Source organism: Protopterus annectens, chromosome 11.part0 (assembly GCF_019279795.1).
Source record: "Protopterus annectens isolate FY-2018-M chromosome 11.part0, PAN1.0, whole genome shotgun sequence".
In the NCBI taxonomy this organism is placed as follows: Eukaryota; Metazoa; Chordata; order Ceratodontiformes; family Protopteridae; genus Protopterus; species Protopterus annectens.
In genome coordinates this window covers 1,472,120,172-1,472,143,071 of record NC_056745.1, presented here as the reverse complement: position 1 = coordinate 1,472,143,071, position 22,900 = coordinate 1,472,120,172, and the positions used below count along the sequence as shown (strand labels likewise).

General features: G+C 38.6%; 1 protein-coding gene across 1 annotated transcript in view; it reads left to right on the top strand.

Annotated features, from left to right (window-relative positions):
- Positions 1-21,276, top strand: part of IL17REL (interleukin 17 receptor E like) — an 877,228-nt gene extending 855,952 nt beyond the window's left edge. Inside the window, exons 18-19 of the mRNA XM_044088776.1 lie at positions 14,239-14,316; positions 20,776-21,276. Of these exons, the coding sequence (XP_043944711.1) occupies positions 14,239-14,291 (53 nt within the window). The 3' untranslated portion in view covers positions 14,292-14,316; positions 20,776-21,276. The remainder of the gene's footprint in view (positions 1-14,238; positions 14,317-20,775) is intronic.
- The last annotated feature ends 1,624 nt before the right edge of the window (positions 21,277-22,900 follow it).

Sequence of the window (22,900 nt, the reverse complement as noted above, 5' to 3'; positions counted from 1 at the left end):
GGGTTTCATAGCATCTGTGGTTCTCATGATACCCCTGGCGAGACTCCACATGAGAAACATACAAAGGTTTCTGAAGTCTCTTTGGTCCCAGAACCAACATGTTCTGTCTTTTCAAATCACAGTGCTAGGGTTTGTCAGAAGGGAAATCACTTGGTGGAGACAGCAGGTATCCACGTCTCTCCTTCTCCATCTCTGCTTCAGCACAGCCACTTAACATAGATGCCTTGGTCTTTCCTTGGGGAGGAGTTTCAGGAGGGATAAAAATGCAAGGTGTGTGGGATACAAAGGACAGATACAAGCACATACATATAAACAAAATGTTTTCTCTGATCAAGGGACTCAACTCTCTGAATCATCTTTGGTCCTTGGGAACTCTTCAAGGTGTTACAGACATTACCACAGTCTTGTGGTACATCAACAAACAAGAGGGTACCAGGTCATACCCCATTTACAGACTAGCTATGCTATCTTGGCATATAGTTTCTCAGTACAGTTTCACTCTGCAGGCATCCTGCAAACAGTCAGAGCAAAGCTGTGGCAGACAAGTTGAGCTGGACAAGCTCAAACCCTCATGAACAGAAACTAGATTGGGGGGGGTCTTCCATGATTTGATGCATCTGTGAGGAGGTCCTCAAGCAGACCTATTTGCTTCCTCTCTGAACAACCAGATGACAAGATTCTGTTCCAAGATTCCATGCAAGAAGGCCTGTAAGAAAGATGCTTTTTCCTTTCATTGGATGGGAATGTTCCTGTATGCTTTTCTACCCTTTCCACTCATACCAGGGTACTTCTGAAGATTCAGAAGGAACCCCCTGAAAGCCTTCTAGCAGAAAATCATGTATTAGCAAATGGAAAATGTTTTCTTGTTGATGCGAGCAGCATAACCATTAGTCATTCAGGTTAGTTGTTCTTGTGTGAGTTATAAACTTATGGCCTTTCTTTCTCCCCCATCAATGTTTATTTATTGACCATCTCAGCAAGTCTGCCCATTTTTCCTTCTCTTTCAATGCATCCCCTTGGGAAAATGTTTTTGTAAGGGGTTTTGCATAAAAGACCTCCAAGAAAATGGTGGCCCCTCCTTTGGATCTTAATTTTATGTTAGGCAAGCTAACACTTGTCAATTTGATCTTGCAAAAGGGACTCCAAGCCCTAGGCATGATTCCAGTTCCTAATGCACTTGACAAAATCCAGTCCAAATGCCCTTTAATAAAATCCAAGTCACTTGTTAAAAGATAAGCGCTTCTGTTTTAACAATGCAAAAACCTCCTCAGACCCAGGTCTGGAATCACGCCTGGGGCTTGGAGTCCCTTTTGTAAGATTTTTCATGGTTCTTGTGCTCTTTTTTCAGCATGAGTTACTTGTCCATTTGAGCCAGCTAACCTGGTTGACTTAGTTCTTAACATGGGGAACAGTTTTCTGATTGCTGTGACCTCTCCAAAGAGGGTATCTGAGTTGCAAGCTGTTGTGGTGAGTAAACCCTATCTCATTTTACACTGATACAGGATTTCTTTGATAACTAATCATTATTTATCTCTAAAGTGGCATTCAAGTTTACTTTAAACCCAACTATCCATCTCCCTGTTTTCTTTCCTGAACTTAAAAATGAGGGAAAACAGATTCTTCATACCTTAGCTGTCCAGACACAATGGACTTAATTTCTCATTTCTTGTGAAGGTAAGAAGAAGGGAGAGCCTGTTTCAAAAAAGACTATTTCCAAATGGTTATCTAAGGTTATTACTTTTTGTTATACTCACCACTAGAAAATTATTCCAGATAGGGTCAAGGCCCACTCCACCGGGGCCTTGGCTTTCTATGGCTTTTTGGAAAGGGTTGGGTTCTAAAAGTATTCTAGATGCATCAACTTGGTCCTCTGTGCATATTAGACACAAGGCATTACAATAGTAACTCCTTATCCAGGTCCAGATTGGATTTTGCTATGACCATGCTCCAAGGGCTCCTGGACTTTTCTTATTCCACCTCCCAAATGTGGAAGGTGTCCAGCTGTTATATCCTTGGCAGGGTATAACCCATATAGCTAAGGTTACTGCAGCACTGATCATTTGAACTTATGTTGGTATGGTAAGTTTACTGACACAACTGTAGTGTAAATGAGTCGAGACGTTCATACAGGGTTTCATGGTGCACATCAGCCAGAACAGGGGTTGGGAGGGTGGCCTAATGTTTAAGGTGTTTGACTTGCAAACACAAGGTACAGGGTTTGAATCTCACAGGGGATAATTGGCTAGGATTAAAATGGCTCACCAGGACAGTTAGCCTAGTACTAACCTATGAACAGACTGACAGAAATAAAGTTCCACCATACGGTGTCATTATTTAAAACAAATAGACACAATAATGCAGAGTTTATCCATAACTGCCTTAATTTAGCCATTCAGACTTTGCTCTCATGAATAATCTATACCAGCCATGGGTAAGCTCTACATTACTCACACCTAGACATGACTTTTTACTGTATTATATTTCACATTTAGGCAGCTATCCTACATGTGGTTCCCTCTGTAACTGAAATCCCTTTCCTTGGCTCTATTTCGTAAAAAAAAAAATAATAGTAATACCTTTTAATATATTTCTTTGATAACTGTGGAAGTGAATTGGAATTCAGAGCATTTTGAGCTACAACTTTGGATACAAGGGTAGTGATAAATGCAATTCATATGAAGAGCTTACATTAGGCAGTTAACCTGTGGATTTCTGGAGAGTGGGAGAAAACTGGAGCACCCGCCAAAAATCCTCCACACAGACAGTGATCAGATGTCAAGATCGCACCTCAGACCTTGAAGCTGTGAGACAGAGATCTTATACCTGAGCCAACTATGCAGCTCAAAAAATAGACCTCTCTCCTTTACAGGCTTACAAAAGCACTTGAAACTAGTCTGTTTCTTTAGTTTAGCATGATTTTGAATCTGTAAACTGCTAACCAAAATATCACCTCATCAAATTCTCTTTTAGGTTTTTCCATCAAGGAACATCTTTCTTTTTCCATCAAATAGAAGTATGTTTTATGTTCACAGACTGTAATATAAATTTAAGTTTGACTTTTAAATATTTATGCTTTCATTGTCTTTAAAACGACTTAGATTTTTAAGCACTTCATATTGTTTTAGTAATTTCTCGAGTACACTCTCAGCATTATACCTAACTAGTATTCCTTTCTCCAAACACCTAAAGAAATGCTTAATTTTTGTATGAGTAAAATACCAATGTTTCTTTAAACAGGCTTTTCCCTACAAATGTTCTGTCTGGCCAAATCTTTTGACATTGTTTGCTTTAAAAACTCATTTTAAACAGTTGCAGCTGACTCTGTTGCTGTTGTATCCGTGATTTAGTTTCCCATGCTTTTTATTCAGACTGCTTTTCACTTAACTGTTTCAACTAATAAGGCATTGATGTGATTACTACTTTGTCAGCAATCTCAGTCTCTGTGATAGGCATTTCTGTGCTCACCAAAAATTAACAATTTTCTGTCCTCTGACTGCTTGTCTTTTTCTTGTCATCATCAACACTACTGAACTCATTTACCTCTGATTTCTCCCCAAGCTTCACTCTTTCCAGGAACAGCCTCAATGCCACTCAGGGTAATGTCTCCTTGTTGTGAGGTTAAGTCAAACATTACTATATTACCAGTAAAGTATATATATATATATATATATATATATATATATATATATATATTATTTTTTTTATTTATTTAACATTTGTTGACTGGGAAAGTCTGACTAGGCTACACAGAGCCTACTTTCAGCAGAGGCCCAGGGGGAAATGCTCCAGTATACACACACACACATTTACTATATAACCATTGACCTCATATATTTGGCGATTCTCTCCCCCCAAAAAGGAAAATGCTCTCCTGGACAGCCTTCCAGTGGATCGTGCTGCAAAAGCTTTTATTATAACATTGACAGGACACTACTTTACTTTACAAGTGAATGTAGGTGCCTCTTTCATGGTTAATGTACTCCTAAGCCTTTACACTTATAAGCTACTTTGTACTTTATTCAACTATTTTGTCAATACTTGTATAGCATCCTAGCACTCACTAAGATAGGGGCAACAGCTGCATATGACCCTCTTGTACCCCCCATTCTTTCAAACTAGCAGACTTCCCTCTAGTGACTCCCTTTAATACTTCTTGCAGTTTGGTGACCCTGTTCCTCAGAAGCATATTTGGACCCAGGGTTTATAATTCCCTAACAAAAGGATACCTTTGACCGTCCATCTTACTACCAGGCTTTTCCCTTGGACTTTCACAAACTAGTGCATGAAATTCTTATTTGACTTTCAAAAGCTAGTGCAAGTACTTTCTTTAATTTTTTCTTTATTGTAAAGCCATCCTATACAATTTTTCCTGTATTCCTGACTTACCTAGTTAGTGTCTACACTGATTTTATTCTGCAGGCTCATTTCTGCTATCACTTTGCTAGCTCCAGGAGATGACCATCTCTCTATATCTGCCGTTTCTGCCTGCACTTCTTGCTATATATCCCCTCCCCCCACCTTGCTTCAGGCTTGCAATTAGAAAATATACATTGTAACAGGGATTTCCCTAAGTACTAGCCCCCTCTCCCTCCTTTCCCAGTGTCCTCTGTTAGTGTAGCAAAGGTAATAAAAGCTACAGATGCAATTTTGAAATCCCCTTCTTCAGCTGGATGCTCCCCTCAGTGACGGAGTGCCCTATGTCTAGATTTAAGCCTATAGTTAATTAAGGTAAGGTTTACTGCCTTCAGAGTTGTTTAGTTTGCATTTTAATGCATTTTGTTTTTATAATTTCCAACTTGCATTAAATGTTTTCAGTTAATACATTCATAAGTGCTGTCTCAGCTAAAGTTAAACAGCTCTTAAATTCAGTACTGTGACTCTAAAGTGCTCGGTATTGCAATGTGTTAGCATGGTCCGGACAATATAATTTTGCTGTCCTTGATTAACAGACAAGTATATGTACATTTCTGATGTATTAACACTGCACTTTCCTAGTTTGTGTGCCTAGTAATGGCTCCTTGATTCCAATACTGTATTTTTAGTTGCCATTGCAGTCAATGGTGACTGATATTAGTATTTCCATGATATCTGGCTGAAGGTAGTCAATCATTAGCATTTCAGTCTGTCCATGCAGTAGTAATGAGACAGCTGGGATATCAGGGTTTGCATTTTACCTGCATTAACATGTGCATGTTTTCGGCTACATGGTTACAGTTCTTACTGTCTGCATTGAATGTTTTATCTTGTCTAGCTAGGAAGGGTCTCAAACTGTTTCAATGAGGTCTTTAACATATGTATCCCTATGTTAGTGTAATCCCTGGGCTCTGCTGTTATTGTTTACCTTTTTTTGCTGGGATTTTGTTACATCTGTTTCTTTTTATGCAAATTAAAACCTTGTGCTTATTTTACTTTGTTTTAAGTCTCATCCTGGTCATCTTCACTCCCCTGAGCATAATCTTTTTTCCATTTCCTCTTTACCCTTTAGAACAAACAGTGACCTCATACATTTGGCAGTCCCCCCCCAAAAAAAATAAACTGAAAGTACTCTCCTGGACAGCTTTCCAGTGGATCATGCTGCAACGGCTTTTATTATAACATTGACAGGACACTACTTCACTTTACAAGCGAATGCAAGTGCCTCTTTCATGGTTAACATGCTCCTAAACTTTTACACTTATAAGCTACTTTGTACTTCATTCAACTATTTTGTCAATACTTGTACAGCTCCCTAGTGCTCACTAAGCTAAGGGCAACAGCTGCATATGACCCTCTTGTAGTGCCCCCCATTCTTTCAGACTAGCAGACTTCCTTCCAGTGACTCCCTTCAATACTTCTTGTAGTTTGGTGACCCTGTTCCTCAGAAGTGTATTTGGACCTGGGGCTTATAATTCCCTAACAAAAGGATACCTTCGACCCTCTATCTTACTACCAGGCTTTTCCCTTGGACTTTCACAGACTAGTGCATGAAATTCTTAAATGACTTTCAAAAGCTAGTGCAAGTGCTTTCTTTAATTTGTCTTTATTGTAAAGCCATCCTATACTATTTTTCCTCTATTCCTGACTTACTTGGTTAGTGTCTATATCAATACTGATAGTTTTTATTCTGCAGGCTCATTTCTGCTATCATTTTGCTAGCTCTAGGTGCTGCCTGTTCTGTTCTCCCTTACTACGCTTGGTCTCACTCTGTTCCCCTACCCTACCCCCATTTCCACCCATCACAGGATCAATTTCTTTTATTCCTAGACAGTCTCCTCCCGTTCGCCCTATCCTCCAATCAGCACCCCACCTACACTTTTCAATGTCATTTCATCCACTATCTCATCAAATGATGTGTCCACACTCATCACCATTGATCTTCCCAGTCTCCCTTGCTTTCCTTATGCTTCTGCAATTAACTTCCATCCACACATTACATCACAATTTAAAACCTTTACCTATCACCTCAACCATAAGTTTACCTACACCAGCTACCACCTACTTCACACAGGGCTTAGTGCATTACATAACCACTTTGGTATCAGATTTAAATTAGTAACTGAAGCAAATATTAAACTTAGCCTAACAACTCTATGCAAACATCTGACATGTAAAAGAAAACTAATAACCACAAACCTACCTCTCAATAAAGCAAAGCTATCCCTAAGTGAGGACATCCACCCCAACCCCAGATAAATCCTAAATCCTACAACCCAACAAACCAATAAATCTCTCACCATAGCAACCATTAACTTGCAAAGAATCAGGAATAAAATTCCAGACTTCCATGCCTGGATTTCACACAGTAGGTCAGATATAATAGCAACCACAGAAACCTGCCTTAAACTGTATATAAAAAAAACTCAGATTTTCTACCACCTGGTTACTTCTGCTTAAGATATGGTAGACCCTGTAAAAAAGGTGGAGGTGTTACATCAGTTCACCCAAGTCATTTCACATTAGTACCATATACCATCCCCACCCCACAATTTCCATCTGCCAAAATTGTTGTAGCTTTCCTACAACTGAATACCAGCAAAAAGCTCTACATCATTGGAATATATATCCCACCAGGTAATAATATACACATCCTATAACAAATATTTGCCTGGACTTCAAAAACCTTTACCAGTGAGACAACTATCCTTGGAGATGTCAACATAGATTGGACAGAAATCACAAAAAATCAACTCTCAATAAATATAAATCTATTCAATTATACCCTCCTTTATCAATGAAGTAACTAGACCCAATAAAACAACAACTAGTGGTTCCATCATATGCTGGATACTAGTCTCACACCCAAAGATAGTAGCTTCAGCAGGGACTCTGCCTTACACCATACGTAATCACCTCCCAGCATACATAATACAAAAATCCACCCTAGCCCCCAGCCAATACCAGTACAGACTAACTAGAAATGTCTCCAGTTGTGACCAAACTTCTCTAAATGACACCCTAGCACAAGTAAACTGGAGCATTCTCAAAGTTCTCTCACTAGATGAAACTTTTGAATTTTTAATTCAGCCTTCTTAGATATCTTAAATAATCCAGCCCACATATGGCAAAAAAATAATTGAAAACAATAATGCCACCTGGATTACTCATCCCAAAAAGAAATTATGTCTAAAAGAGACAAATGTTGGAAGCTTTGGCAAAAACCAAAGACCTCCAATACCTCCTACAATTCAAACATCTTTGTAATCAAGCAAAAGGTGCAATACTAAAAGACAAAAAACAGTTCTATCTAACCAAAAATGTCATAAACAAAACCTTCAGATACATATTTGCTGCATCCAGGGCTATGTGTAAGCTTCTCAACCCCCCCAAGCCTTTCTGTGTTGGAGGGAAGCCTGCTAGCTTATCAGTGGGAGTGGTAAGCACTAAGTAACCTATCTACCACATAAGGAGTGGTTCTGGCCCAGAAATTGTAGTTATTGGCCATTTGGACAGTTTTTCCATCTCTCTCAACTTTCTGATTTAAAAGCCCGCATTTGCACTTGTTTTCCCCCTTTTCTGTAACTAGTCTAGTCCAGATACAGATTCTTAGTTTTAGCACTTGAATTTGCTTATTTGTGCTCAGCACTTGTTCAAAACTTGTTGTAATCACTAAATAAGCTACAAATTACTACAGCACTCAACCTTCCTCATCACCTAGAGGAAAACAGTTTTTGTACTTACTTTCCTCACTTGCTTAGAGAAAAACAGCTCTTGTACTCACTTTCCTCACTTATCTAGAGGAAAATAATTTTTTATTCAGGCATGTCCAAGGGTCAGCTCCCAGTGTTCACTCCTGTCTATCTGATGAATCTGGACATCTTGGGGCAATGTAGCAATTGCCTCATGTACACAGACAACCCTCTCCTCCTACGACCCAACACTACAACCTGTGAGAGATACACTTATCTAGCCAACCTGGAGGTAAAGCTCTCTCCAACCAAGACTGAACTTGACAGTCGAGAGGAGAAGGTAAACACTTGCACCACACCATACTCATCACATAGTCCCACTAAATCTACACCACCAAAATCCAGACATAGAAATACAAAAACATTTGCAGAGGCTCACAATAATGATCTGCTCAAGCAACAGAGACCTCCAAAGCAGAAATGCAAGCAACCTCCACCCCCCAACACAACCCAAATGACACATAGCCTACAGACTCAGTGTGCCACTCGACCACAGCCCATAAGGCAAAACAACATACCCAACACACTAGTCATAGGTGACTCTATAGTCAAGCACACTGATGTCCCACTCACCAGGCTAAACAAGGAGAAAGTTACTGCCAGCTGCCTGTTCAGTGCCAGTATCCACCACATAACTCATGCACTCAGGTCACTCCTCAACAAGTATAAATATGACTCTGTCATTCTCCATGTTGGTGTGAACGACCTGAGACATACCTCCCTGGACCACATGAAAAGAGACAGGGAAGAGCTATCCGATCTTGTAGCCCAGGCAGGTATGACCCTAGCCCTGAGTAGCATTCTGCCATTGCCCAGAATGATACTACAGTACAAGGACAAAATGATTAACGTTAACAATTGGCTAAGCTTCTGGTGTCATTCTAAGGGGATCCAGTATCTGTCTGCCTGGGACTACATGGTCGACAGACCATGATGCTTTGCCAGAGATTGCCTGCACCTGTCACCCCTGGGATTCAAGATACTGGCTAAGGCTCTTGCTGCCCCTATAATGCCTTTTTAGGCAAGGTTCAAATGACAAATTCACCACTGTAACATGAACAGGCAAGCAAAAACTGAGGGTAATGCTACTCAATGCTAGAAGTCTAAATCTCAAAATGCACTCACTCAAGGCACTCCTTAAAATATAGAAGATTGATATCTGTGCAATGACTGAGACCTGGTTCAAGACTCCAGAGAGTACCCCTGCACTAACATGCTATAACTCATACCACACTTTTCGGCCATGTAACCTGGACCAGAAGACCAAAGGCAGAGGTGTGTCCATATTCATTAAGAATTATCCACACCTCCAGGCTAGTTGCTCAGCATAATGCATCCAAGGTTATCCAGGTGCAACTAACTCTGGGCAAAACTGCTATCCAAATTGTTGCTTGCTACAGATCCCCCACCATGTCCAGGATTCCCACTCCTTTTTTCTTGATATACTGGAAAATATTAGGGTTCAACCAAACACCCTAATAATGGGCTATTTCAACTACCCCACCATAAACGGGGAAAACTACTCATGTACCAACCCCTTCACTCAACGCTTTCTGGAATTCATAAACTCTGATGCCCTGGATCCACTTATCTACACCCCCACCAGGGGCAACAATATCCTAGGACCTAGTCATTACCAACATGAGTCACCGGTGTTCCACACCTGAAGTCAATTCCTCATTGGTCCGATCCGACCATAAGCTAATCACCCTTGATATCCACATCCCACCCCCATTAAGGAAACCACAGTAAAAAATTTCTCTAAAGCCAACTTCACGCTTCTTAAGACAGAAGTGACGAACTTCATGACACCCATGCAGATGGACAATTCAGTTATGACTGCTGAATTCTACAGAAATGCACTCTATCAGCACTTACACGAGAGCATAGATTGTGCTATCCCAAACAGAACCAAGATGCTATTCTCCAAAAAAAAGGAAGCCAATCTGGTGGTCCCCTGTCATAAACAAACTGTACAACAGAAGGAAGAAACTGTTGCAAAACAGAGTAAAATCCCATGAGTGGAGGAGCTCCCTGGTCAGCCTCAGTAAGAAGCTGAGATACTTATAAGAACTTCCAAAGCTAGCTACGAAAACAAAATTGCCACTGATTCTAAGGACAACCACAAAGCATTCTATAGCTATGTCAAGAATCTCAATGGCAACACTCAGATCTGCTCTGAGTTACAGCACAACGGCATGAAAATTACAGAACCAACTGATATTGCCAACATCCTGGCAGATAGGTTCAGTGCTATCTTTACCCCCCTCTCACCCCTTAAAGAGCCCATATCTATACAGGAAGAATGCAGAGTCCCTGTAATCACAACTACACAAGTAAAATCTGCACTCTCTAAAGCTGAAAACACAGCATCCATGGGACTGGACAACATTCCAGGCTGCATTTTACATGAACTTCAGAATGAACTGGCTCTCCACCTAAGCACCATGTTCAATCATAGCCTCACATCAGGCTTTGTGCCCACTGAATGGCACACAACAATAGTTATCCCAATCCACAAAGGAGGAGCCACCACTGATACCAGGAACTATCACCCTATTAGCCTGAAGAGCCTGGTCTGCAAGGCCATGGAACATATCATCATGGAACTCATAAACAAAGACATAGGTAACCTCCAAACTCTGGACCCCACCTAGTTCAGGTTTGTGAAAGGTAGATCATGCCTCCTGAACCTGATCAACTTCTTTGAGGCAGTCACCAAAGCTGTAGACGAGGGTAATGTGGTTCATACAGCCTATCCTGACCTCGCCAAGGCTTTCAACACCATCCCCCATTCTGGAATTATAGCTAAACTCACAAAACTAAGTATAAATCCCTACGTCACAAGATGGGTTGCCAACTGGCTCACTGACAGAACCCACACTGTAAAAGTTGCAGACTCCAAATCTGACCTCAAACCAGTGACAAGTGGAGTACCACAGGGTTCAGTCCTGGGACCTCTCTTGTTTGGCATCTACTTCTCTGAAGTACAGGCCAACACAGAAGGCCTATGGCTAACGAAGTTCACAGATGACTGCAAACTAGGAGCCATAGTCGAGTCTCCAAATGATGTGGACATCCTACAGAAGGGCCTCACTGAGACAGATGCCTGGTGTCAAAGCCACAGCCTCAAGCTCAGTGCCAAAAAGTGCATTGTCATCCCCTTTGGTAAAAACTCTGTACCCATGAACTACCACATAGACAGCAGTCTAACACTGAACGTGTGATAAGAGACCTTAGGACCCAGGTGGACAGTAGTCTCTCATTTGATAATCACATCACCACAGTAGTCAGGAAGTCCTTCTACATGGCACACCTCATCACAAAAGGGTTCTCATCCAGGAAAAAAAGAGGTCATTGTTCCCCTCTACACGACATTCATTAGACCCATTATAGAGTACAATGCCCCTTTTGGAATGTACCTCAGAAGACATGTGCAGCAGCTGGAAAGCCCACAGAGTACCCCACAAAGGGGATTACTGGCCTCAAACAGATTCCCTACACTGACCGTCTCAAAAAAACTCCAGCTTTACTCTGTAGCATATCGCCTACTCTGAGGTGATCTCTGCCTAACATATAAAGCTATGTCAAACCCAGAGCTGTTGGACATGCTACACCTAAATAAATCCCAATCCCTCTGAGCTACATGCTCTAGGGATCTAAACCTTGTCACCCCAATAAACAGGACATGCTGGAGGGATAGATTCCTGTCCCAGAGACTTCCCATACTCTGGAACAAGTTACCCAGCTATGTCAAGCAAAGTTCCTCATTAGCATTCTTCAAGAAAAATCTTGATGAGTGGATGGAAAATAGGATATACACCATGGGGATCACTTCTGTGGCTCTGCTCAACAGTGGCACAGGAAAAATAACTTTCTCAGGTGGCATAAGCCAGGGAACCTTGTTGGCTAGGCTTACTTAGGCCCTTGGGCCGATAGCCTAGTACCTATCTATGAACCTAAGAAGTTCTGGAATACAATCTCAACCCTGCTTAACCCAGGATCCAGTAGCAACCCCTGTCCTGATCCAGACAAATCCCCCACAGAAATTGCCACAGTATTCATCTCACATTTTATAAACGCCATTGCTAAACTTACAGGAAACTTCCCTCAAATAAATATCACAACACGCTCACTAAATATAAACCCCACGCCAGACTTCACCTTCTCCCCATCCCTACTTCAATTATCTTGAAACTACTCCTTAAACTCAAACCATGTAGTAATACACCTGATAACCTACCCCCAACATACCTACAGATGTCGGAAAAGTCTATAGCTAATCCAGTTATCATACCTGTCAATAGATCTTTCCAAGAACAGCACGTACCCACTATCTGGAACAAAGCTTATATTTTCCCACTACATAAAGGCGGCCAAAACATAGATTTAACCAGTTTCCAACCCATAGCAATCCTTTCCCCTCTATCCAAAATTCTAGAAAAATGTGTCCACAATCAAATCCTAAAGCACCTCTTAGATAATAAAATTTTGTCCCCCACCCAACACTGTTTCAGACCTGGACACATTACTACCACTGCCCTTACATCACTCTTGGACACTGTAAACCATGCAGAGGACACAGGTAAAATTGTGTCCTCTTTATTCCTTGACCTATCAAAGGCATTTGATGCCATCTCACATCCCCCTACTTCTCACTAAACTATCTAACCTAGGAATATCACCCCTACCTTAGATTGGTTCTCTAACTACCTTACAGACAACAAACCACAAAATGGGACCAGTACTTCTCACCTTATCTCCGAACATCAACAGGAGTTCCTTAAGGCTCTATACTTGGGCCCCTCCTTTTCAGCATATTTATTAATGACTTCAACTCTTCCCTATCCCAAACCTCAGTTCAATACACAAATGATTCCACCATCATCTGCTCTGCCTACACCACCAGTGAACTCCAAAAACTAATTCAAATCACCTTCTCATCCACAGCAACATGGATGAACAACAATCACCCAGCCCTAAATGCTAACAAAATCAAACTCCTTCTATTCACCCATAAAAGATCCACCCCCATAAACAGGTCAGAATTTACTGTGCAGTCTCAGAACAGCACTGTCATCAAAGTAGTGCCCCACACTAAACTCCTTGGAGTTACTATTGATGAAAATCGCTCCTTTGACCTTCATATCCTAAACAACATCAGAAAGACCCACCAAAAGTTAGGTCTGCTTTACAGACACATAACTTACCTCAACCACTCAGCCAAAAAAAACCTTAGCATCCTCCTTTCTTTTACCACCTGTACTATATGGTGCCCCCCTGCTCACACACATTCAACACTCTCTAAAAAACAAACTCGAATCTTGTTACAATAAAGTAGCAAAGTTTGCCAACAATGCCACACATTCCTCCCACCATGGTATATACCTTCAAAAACTCAATTGGCTTGAACTACCTCACTTTCCAGCTTACCTACAACTCACCACTGCACATAAAAGCATAACTAAACCAGAAGAGTGCCCATCCATAGCCTCACTAATGTCCCCCTACAACCCCACTAGGTACCTTAGATCAGAAAATAAATGTCTTCTAAAGGTAGAATTACCCAACCTTGCAACTGGCTGAGCTCTTTACTCCATTGCTATAGCCAAGGTGTGGAATTCCTTACCCACCACAATCAGAACCACTTTAACCACACCATTTTCAAGAAGTCTCTACAGCACTACTTCTCCAAACTATGGCTCTGTAAATACTCTTATAATTCTTCCAGCATTAGATGAATCTAGAAACCTCTTCTAACATCTTTAACACTTTGAAATATCTATCGTCACGTAATGTAACTCTTCTCCCTCTCAGTTTTATGCATCCTCAGCTACAAGATGAAATTTAAAGAAAAGAAAGCCTGACTCTAGTTGTATATCAACATGTATATATCATACCTGGCTGTAAATCATTGTTAATCTCATCAATGTATATGTAATATGTGAAGCTTTTCTCCCCAGGCCTCCACTGAAAATGGGCACTCCTAGGCTCAGTGGACTATCCCAGGAAAGAAATGCAAATAAATAAATAAATATACTAATTCATTATATTTCATTTCCTTTACTTGCAGAAGACAAACATCAGCACGTGCCTCTTCAGTGTTTAATCACCCAAAAGGAGTAAACTGAAAAAGGACTTATCAGCCAAGGTACCTTTTAGCATTTTTATATTTCTGTTTGTATTATTTACTAAGAATTTTTTAGCACAAAAGCATTTATTTTTCATCTTGTACCTCATCTGAGGAGAATGTGGCCGTCAAGGAGAAACTCTTGTCCTCCATTATTTGTAAGTAACATGGTGCTCCTGTATTTGTAAGTAACACGGTGCTCCATTATTTATAAGTAACATGGTGCTCCTGTATTTGTAAGTAACATGTTGCTCCATTATTTATAAGTAACATGGTGCTCCTGTATTTGTAAGTAACATGATGCTCCATTATTTATAAGTAACATGGTGCTCCTGTATTTGTAAGTAACATGTTGCTCTATTATTTATAAGTAACATGGTGCTCCTGTATTTGTAAGTAACATGTTGCTCCATTATTTATAAGTAACACGGTGCTCCAGTATTTATAAGTAACACGGTGCTCCTGTATTTGTAAGTAACATGGTGCTCCTGTATTTGTAAGTAACATGGTGCTCCTGTATTTGTAAGTAACATGGTGCTCCGTTATTTATAAGTAACATGATGCTCCTGTATTTGTACGTAACACGGTGCTCCATTATTTATAAGTAACATGGTGCTCCTGTATTTGTAAGTAACATGGTGCTCCTGTATTTGTAAGTAACATGTTGCTCCATTATTTATAAGTAACATGGTGCTCCTGTATTTGTAAGTAACACGGTGCTCCATTATTTATAAGTAACATGGTGCTCCTGTATTTGTAAGTAACATGTTGCTCCATTATTTATAAGTAACATGGTGCTCCTGTATTTGTAAGTAACATGTTGCTCCATTATTTATAAGTAACATGGTGCTCCTGTATTTGTAAGTAACATGGTGCTCCATTATTTATAAGTAACATGGTGCTCCATTATTTATAAGTAACATGGTGCTCCTGTATTTGTAAGTAACATGGTGCTCTTGTATTTGTAAGTAACATGTTGCTCCATTATTTATAAGTAACATGGTGCTCCTGTATTTGTAAGTAACACGGTGCTCCATTATTTATAAGTAACATGGTGCTCCTGTATTTGTAAGTAACATGTTGCTCCATTATTTATAAGTAACATGGTGCTCTATTATTTATAAGTAACATGGTGCCCCTGTATTTGTAAGTAACACGGTGCTCCATTATTTATAAGTAACATGGTGCTCCTGTATTTGTAAGTAACATGTTGCTCCATTATTTATAAGTAACATGGTGCTCCTGTATTTGTAAGTAACATGGTGCTCCTGTATTTATAAGTAACATGGTGCTCCTATATTTGTAAGTAACATGGTGCTCCTGTATTTGTAAGTAACATGGTGCTCCTGTATTTGTAAGTAACATGTTGCTCTATTATTTATAAGTAACATGGTGCTCCTGTATTTGTAAGTAACACGGTGCTCCATTATTTATAAGTAACATGGTGCTCCTGTATTTGTAAGTAACATGTTGCTCCATTATTTATAAGTAACATGGTGCTCTATTATTTATAAGTAACATGGTGCTCCTGTATTTGTAAGTAACATGTTGCTCTATTATTTATAAGTAACATGGTGCTCCTGTATTTGTAAGTAACATGGTGCTCCATTATTTATAAGTAACATGGTGCTCCTGTATTTGTAAGTAACATGGTGCTCCATTATTTATAAGTAACATGGTGCTCCTGTATTTGTAAGTAACATGTTGCTCTATTATTTATAAGTAACATGGTGCTCCTGTATTTGTAAGTAACATAACATGGTGCTCCTGTATTTCTAAGTAACATGTTGCTCTATTATTTATAAGTAACATGGTGCTCCTGTATTTGTAAGTAACATGGTGCTCCATTATTTATAAGTAACATGGTGCTCCTGTATTTGTAAGTAACATGTTGCTCTATTATAAGTAACATGGTGCTCCTGTATTTGTAAGTAACATGGTGCTCCTATATTTGTAAGTAACATGTTGCTCCATTATTTATTAGTAACATGGTGCTCCATTATTTATAAGTAACACGGTGCTCTATTATTTATAAGTAACATGGTGCTCCTGTATTTGTAAGTAACATGGTTCTCCTATATTTGTAAGTAACACAGTGCTCCATTATTTATAAGTAACATGGTGCTCCTGTATTTGTAAGTAACATGTTGCTCTATTATTTATAAGTAACATGGTGCTCCTGTATTTGTAAGTAACATGGTGCTCCATTATTTATAAGGAACATGGTGCTCCTATATTTGTAAGTAACACGGTGCTCCATTATTTATAAGTAACATGGTGCTCCTGTATTTATAAGTAACATGGTGCTCCATTATTTATAAGTAACATCGTGCTCCTGTATTTGTAAGCAACATGTTGCTCCATTATTTATAAGTAACATGGTGCTCCTATATTTGTAAGTAACATGGTGCTCCTGTATTTGTAAGTAGCATGTTGCTCTATTATTTATAAGTAACATGGTGCTCCTGTATTTGTAAGTAACATGTTGCTCTATTATTTATAAGTAACATGGTGCTCCTATATTTGTAAGTAACATGGTGCTCCATTATTTATAAGCAACATGGTGCTCCTGTATTTGTAAGTAACACGGTGCTCCATTATTTATAAGTAACATGTTGCTCCATTATTTATAAGTAACATGGTGCTCCTATATTTGTAAGTAACATGGTGCTCCATTATTTATAAGTAACATGGTGCTCCATTATTTATAAGTAACATGGTGCTCTTATATTTGTAAGTACGTGGTCCTCCATTATTTAGAAGTAACATGATGCTTCTGTGGTACCCCTACTGGATTCAAATTAATTTATATAAATATCACCTTGGTTCACCTCTGGGTAAAAGTCACATACCAGTGTTGGCTCTAAAATTACAGAGAAAGCTGACAGATGCATAGGGGTTTGTTACTGCAGATCATTGTACACAATGATAATTTTGTACTGAAAAATCAAATGGTATGATAATATTGTACACTGAGATAATTAGTTATGCTATGTCAGTGGTATAGTGTTAAGATACCTCGTGGTGATTTTAATGAACTGAGTTTAGTGATGGACTTGTATGAAGGTGGGCAAGGAAGGAAGATTCCACGTATTCTTCAAACAGAATTCTTTCCCTACATTGAGGAAAATGATAAATGCCAAAACCTGAATTAATACCAATGCATATGATAACCTTGGCAACACAGAAACATAGATACATTGTCCTGGACCACAAACATCAGCATATGCACATTCTTTTGGTATGAATGAATTAATGTATATTACTTGTATAAATGCAACAAATGAACACCTGACTAGCCAAGCTTAAAGAATTCTAGACTCACCATCACAATTCATTTTAAAGCACCCAGAAAGGAGCTATTCCAGGTGATCCCAGAAAGGAGCTATTCCAGGTGATCCCATGTTATTAGCTCACATCTGACTTGCTCATTGTAATTTGCTCTAAAAGGCTTTTGCCCATTGATTAGCCTGATCCTAGTAAATTACAAAGCCCTCACAGACCCCTGACTCTAATGTTAACCCTAATTCTGACCCTCCCATTAGCTTGATCCAAGTAAATTAGATAGCTTTCACAGAACCCTAACACTAACCCTCCCATTAGCTTGTTCCTAGTGAATTACTTATCTATCACAGAACCTTAACTCTAACCTAGCACTAACCTTCCTATTATCTTGATCCTAGTAAATTACAAAGCCTACACAGAACCCTAACTCAAACCCTAACCATTCCATTACCTTGTTCCTAGTGAATTACATAGCCCTCATAGAGCCCTAACCCTCCCTAAATCTAAATTATCTAATTGGTCCCTAACCCTAAATTCCCTTCTTGTCCCTAAACCTAAATTTCCCAGTCATTTCCCAGTTCTAAGTTCCTCCCCAGCTCCCTTAACCACAATTATCTAATCACTCCCTAAACCCAAATATCCTGATTGCTCCCTGATTTTAAACTCCCTTAAACCTAAATTCCCCTCTAACTCCCTCAACCTAAATTATTTCATCACTGACTAAAACGAATCTCAAAACCCAGTCTCTAACCCTAATCCTAAATTACTCCAGTCAGCTCCTAAACCTAACAGTTAAATTCCCACCCCCCTCTCACTCCCTTCTCACAGCTTGTGCACTTGAGCACTTGTCATGCTCAAACTCAGATTATGTTCATATGACATCGCCCCTCTCTTAGCATGGTTGCCCCAGTTTACCCAAGCATATAGTCAGAGTAGCAACCCATGTGAATTGCAAGACTCTTAAGTTCCCAGCTGCAAAGCCATCATCTAAGAGTAACTAGGGCTTGAGCACTTGTTCTAGTCCCCACTTCCCCAAAAGCTATCTTGTTTCAGCAGATTTTTTTTTTCAGTATTTTGGATGGTAAGCTCTCAAGGAAGGCTCAGACTCTAACTACACCATACCAATTTGCTATTTAGACTAAGGCAGACAGAAGGCATTCTATAGCCTCAGGGCATACCTCTCAATGTGCAGACACTGAAAATAGGAAGAAAGGGTCTTTGAAACTGTATACATCTGAATAAAAATCAGGACATCTAATTAGAATAAAAGTTGAATACCAAATAACACACCACTCTTCCTGCTTCCTGTAGGTATGTGGAATACTACTCAGAAACATGTTTAAAAAACAGATAGGGACAAAAATTATAGAAACATATAAGCACATTGTCAGAGACTGTGTAAAATGTGTAGAATTTAATGAAAATCTATTGCAAAATTTTATCACACAAGGTCATTTATTTTTGCTTCTGAAAAGGGGAGCTGTAAGATGTGTGTCCTTTTTCTTTAAATTATTGGTACCACTAATATGTTGGTCAAGTAGTATGTGCGTGTGTGTGTGTGTGTGTGTGTGTGTGTGTGTGTGTGTGTGTGTGTGTGTATATATACTAAGCTTAAAAAAATGTGTGATAAGTGGGGGGTTCAGAAACTTCTGTGAATGGAAAAATCAAGCCTGAAAATAGGGTCACACCACCAAAAATAGCAACATCATGTGTAGGGGTAAATCATGTATGAAAATAAGAATGTTCCTTCAAACTAGGGACAGCTGTGAGGTCTGCTTCAGTGGCATTACGTCTGCTGAGAAATGTCTTATGTCAAAAAAATGAAAAAAGTTTCAGCTTTAGACTGGTTATAGTAAACCTTTCCATTGGTTTGATGTGTTTGTTTTTATTTGGATCATTTCCTATAGGATCAACCTGAAACAATATACTGCTGCAATATATCAAGAGTGAATGCAGATGCTATAAAACATTAATTAACATTTAATATTTGTATCGCAGACATCAGTAAGTAATCTGAAACAGTCAGAAAACTACTGATGCATGCTAAACAAATTCTACCATTAAATACATGTGGCAGTTGTATCTACTGATATAGCATTTTGTTACTCCAGGTTAAAAAGAAATTCCTACAGGATAATTCAGGAAAACACTATTAAAAACTCCTGATGTCCACCACGGCAGTAAAACTTAACAGTAAAATCAAAACTTTAATAAAAAGAATATAACATAAAATAAGCAGTCCTCCGTCTTCCGATAAGTGCTTTCGGCAAATAAGCCTTCCTCAGATCGTATAAAAAGGACTGTTCAGCTTTTGTATTTATAAGGCATCACAACCATTCCTCACTATTCCCAGGATAATTCAGGAAAGTTTCCATTGTTGTCGTCCCAGTGTTTCTTCTTTGTGAATGTGTACTAACTTTCATTAAATTACTTATAACAGTATAAACTCTAGTTGAATAATATCACCTTCTCTCCTCTTTTCTCTTTTTTTGTCTTGCTAACCACTAGTACATCAGTAAGACCAGGTAACGGCTAGTTTGCTTCCTTCTGTATATCATACACATGCATGGAAAGCTATGTCTTGTGTTTCTTTCTTTAGCCGTGGCCTAACATTCTAATCTTTAGGTTGCTGCCTCACTGACAGTTGACATCCCTCCTTATGACATATTACCACACAATAGACTAAAGAGTCAAGAAAGCACAAAGTGGCACACCCTATTACTACGGGTTTGGTAGGGCATTTTTACATTTTCCATACATCCTAACTTCATGTCTAGGGTCATGTCAGGCCTTAAGCAAAAGCCTAGCCTCTATGTCCAGTGTCTTCAATGACACAATGCATGTGCTCTTATTTTGTGTTTAGTTACACTTAAAGAGGGACTAGTCACCCCTCGCCTATCCAGCCCAGTCCTATACTCACAAGTCTTGCTTTACACAATGCATGTACCCTTGTTCTGTGTTTGACTACACTTAAGCAGGAAACAGCTTAACAATTCAAGTCAATAATTATGGTGCTCATACTGGTTTATGTATCATAATGACGTATGTTAATCATGCCACTATTTCATGCACTAAAAAAATAGAAATATTATTTTGTTACATCAATGATGCTAAACTGAAAGAAACTTGTTAATTACTTTGATTACTGAATATGCAAAAATAATGTAAGTAATATATTTTGATTTAAAACCTTAGGTTTACAACACCACCTGGAATGTTTTATTTACCAGTGAATGGATGGTCCATTTGTGATGACACTGCACCATTTATTCAGTCGAATAGGAGTATATGAGAGGCATTAGCAGTGAAAGAAAGAAAGGAAGGACTGACAGAAATACTGCTAATCTGAATATAAGCAACTGCAACACTGTTGGGCATCTTGTGACTCCAGTCCATGCTGTATGTGTTTACCTGAATACTCATTATCATAGCTGTAGAAACTGGTGGCCTTTTTCTTTCAAAATGTTGAAGCTGGACACAGGGGTGTATGCACTGTCTTATTTTGCTATATTACTAAAGAATGCTACATTCATGCATTCTACTTTGCTTTGGAAATTTGAAAATAATAAAGCTGGTCCTATCTCTATGGGTGAAGATTCAGCATTTTAAGGATGTCAGACAAAACAGATAAGCCTGTAGCAACATAAGGGATTGTTTTAAAAGATCACTTGAAAGCATTATTTAAAAAAAAAGATTTTATATATTTTCATAAGTGTTTCAATATTTAGACAAACTATATATATATATATATATATATATATATATATATATATATATATATATATATATATATATATTTATAAAGAAGATTGTTGCTGGTTGTAATTCAGACCATGTTGTCTTCATTTTTAATACAAACAGCTGTACTGCATTCTTTATTTTATTTATCCTGATGCACTGTTTCATAAGCTAATATGGAAAACAGTTGTAAAAGACTGAAGCAATGTTGCTCATGTGTTTGTACTTTTTTTATTTTTATGTTATACTACATTATCACATGATATCATAGTCCATGGCAATTTTGCTGCTTTGTTTAAAAATAATGATGTCAGACTATTTGGTAGCATGCTTGCAGAAGCTGGTGCTTTTGAAAGGGCTCCTGTTTTTCGCTAAATATAATACTTTATAAATTATACTATTGATGTTATGTATATCATTCCTGATAGCAATACTCATTTGATAAGAAAGCAATGAAATAATGAATGCCTTCTTTTATCAGCTACTGGGCATAGAAAGATGGGTCCATGCTGATTAGCAGCGGAAAATCAGATGCAGCTGTCTGCATCAAGCACAACTTCCCTTAAGAGCGCACAGGGAGTACACAGTCCATGGTATGGGTTTCTCTATCTGTCTCCTTCCAGATCCCCAATCAGACTCCCCAGTGGCACATCTATAGAATTGAGATCTCAGCTGAGTGTCCAAGCCAAGTTCTCCACCACTCTCCCTGTGAAACCAGTGCTTTATGCCCCTTCTCCAAGCATCTGACACGCGCGCACACACACACACACACACACACACACACACACACACACACACACACACACACACACACACACACACACTCTTTGAGATTTGATTTTCATGCATATATACACACACACACACACACACACACACCTACCCCTGGGAAATGCTGGCACAGATTTACTAGCTTTGCTACCTTCTGCTCAGACTATTAGGTAGTTACACCACCACCAGACAGCCAGCTCCTCCAAGGTTCTTACAAGGGTACCCAATTATACTGAATGAAATTAATATTAATACAAATAATAGTGTTTTGCCAATGCCGTAAGGCCAAAACTGTCACCAAAATAAATAAATAAATAAATATATATATATATATATATAGATATAGATATATATATATATATATATATATATATATATATATATATATATATATATATATATATATATATATATATATATATATATATATATATATATATATATATATATATATATATATATATATATATATATATATATATATATATAAGTACTCAGAGATTAAAATTTTCTCTAAAATACCAGCCACAATGAAAAGTTTAATATATTTAATAATATTTAACAATAAATAATAATGGAACCTGAAAATGCTAAATATCTATTTACAATAAATACCAGAGTTTCAGCCACAGGAAATTTTAAAAATAACACAGGTGGACAGGTTCACACAGTTACAGAAATAATAATCTCACTATCTTTTCCTGACTGATCTAAAGAATTATTATTCCTAGTTACTTACTAGAGTAAGGCAAGATGAAGTGGGTGAGGGTCCTTCCCCTTTGTCAGGTTACTAAAACAGACTGCTCTGAGA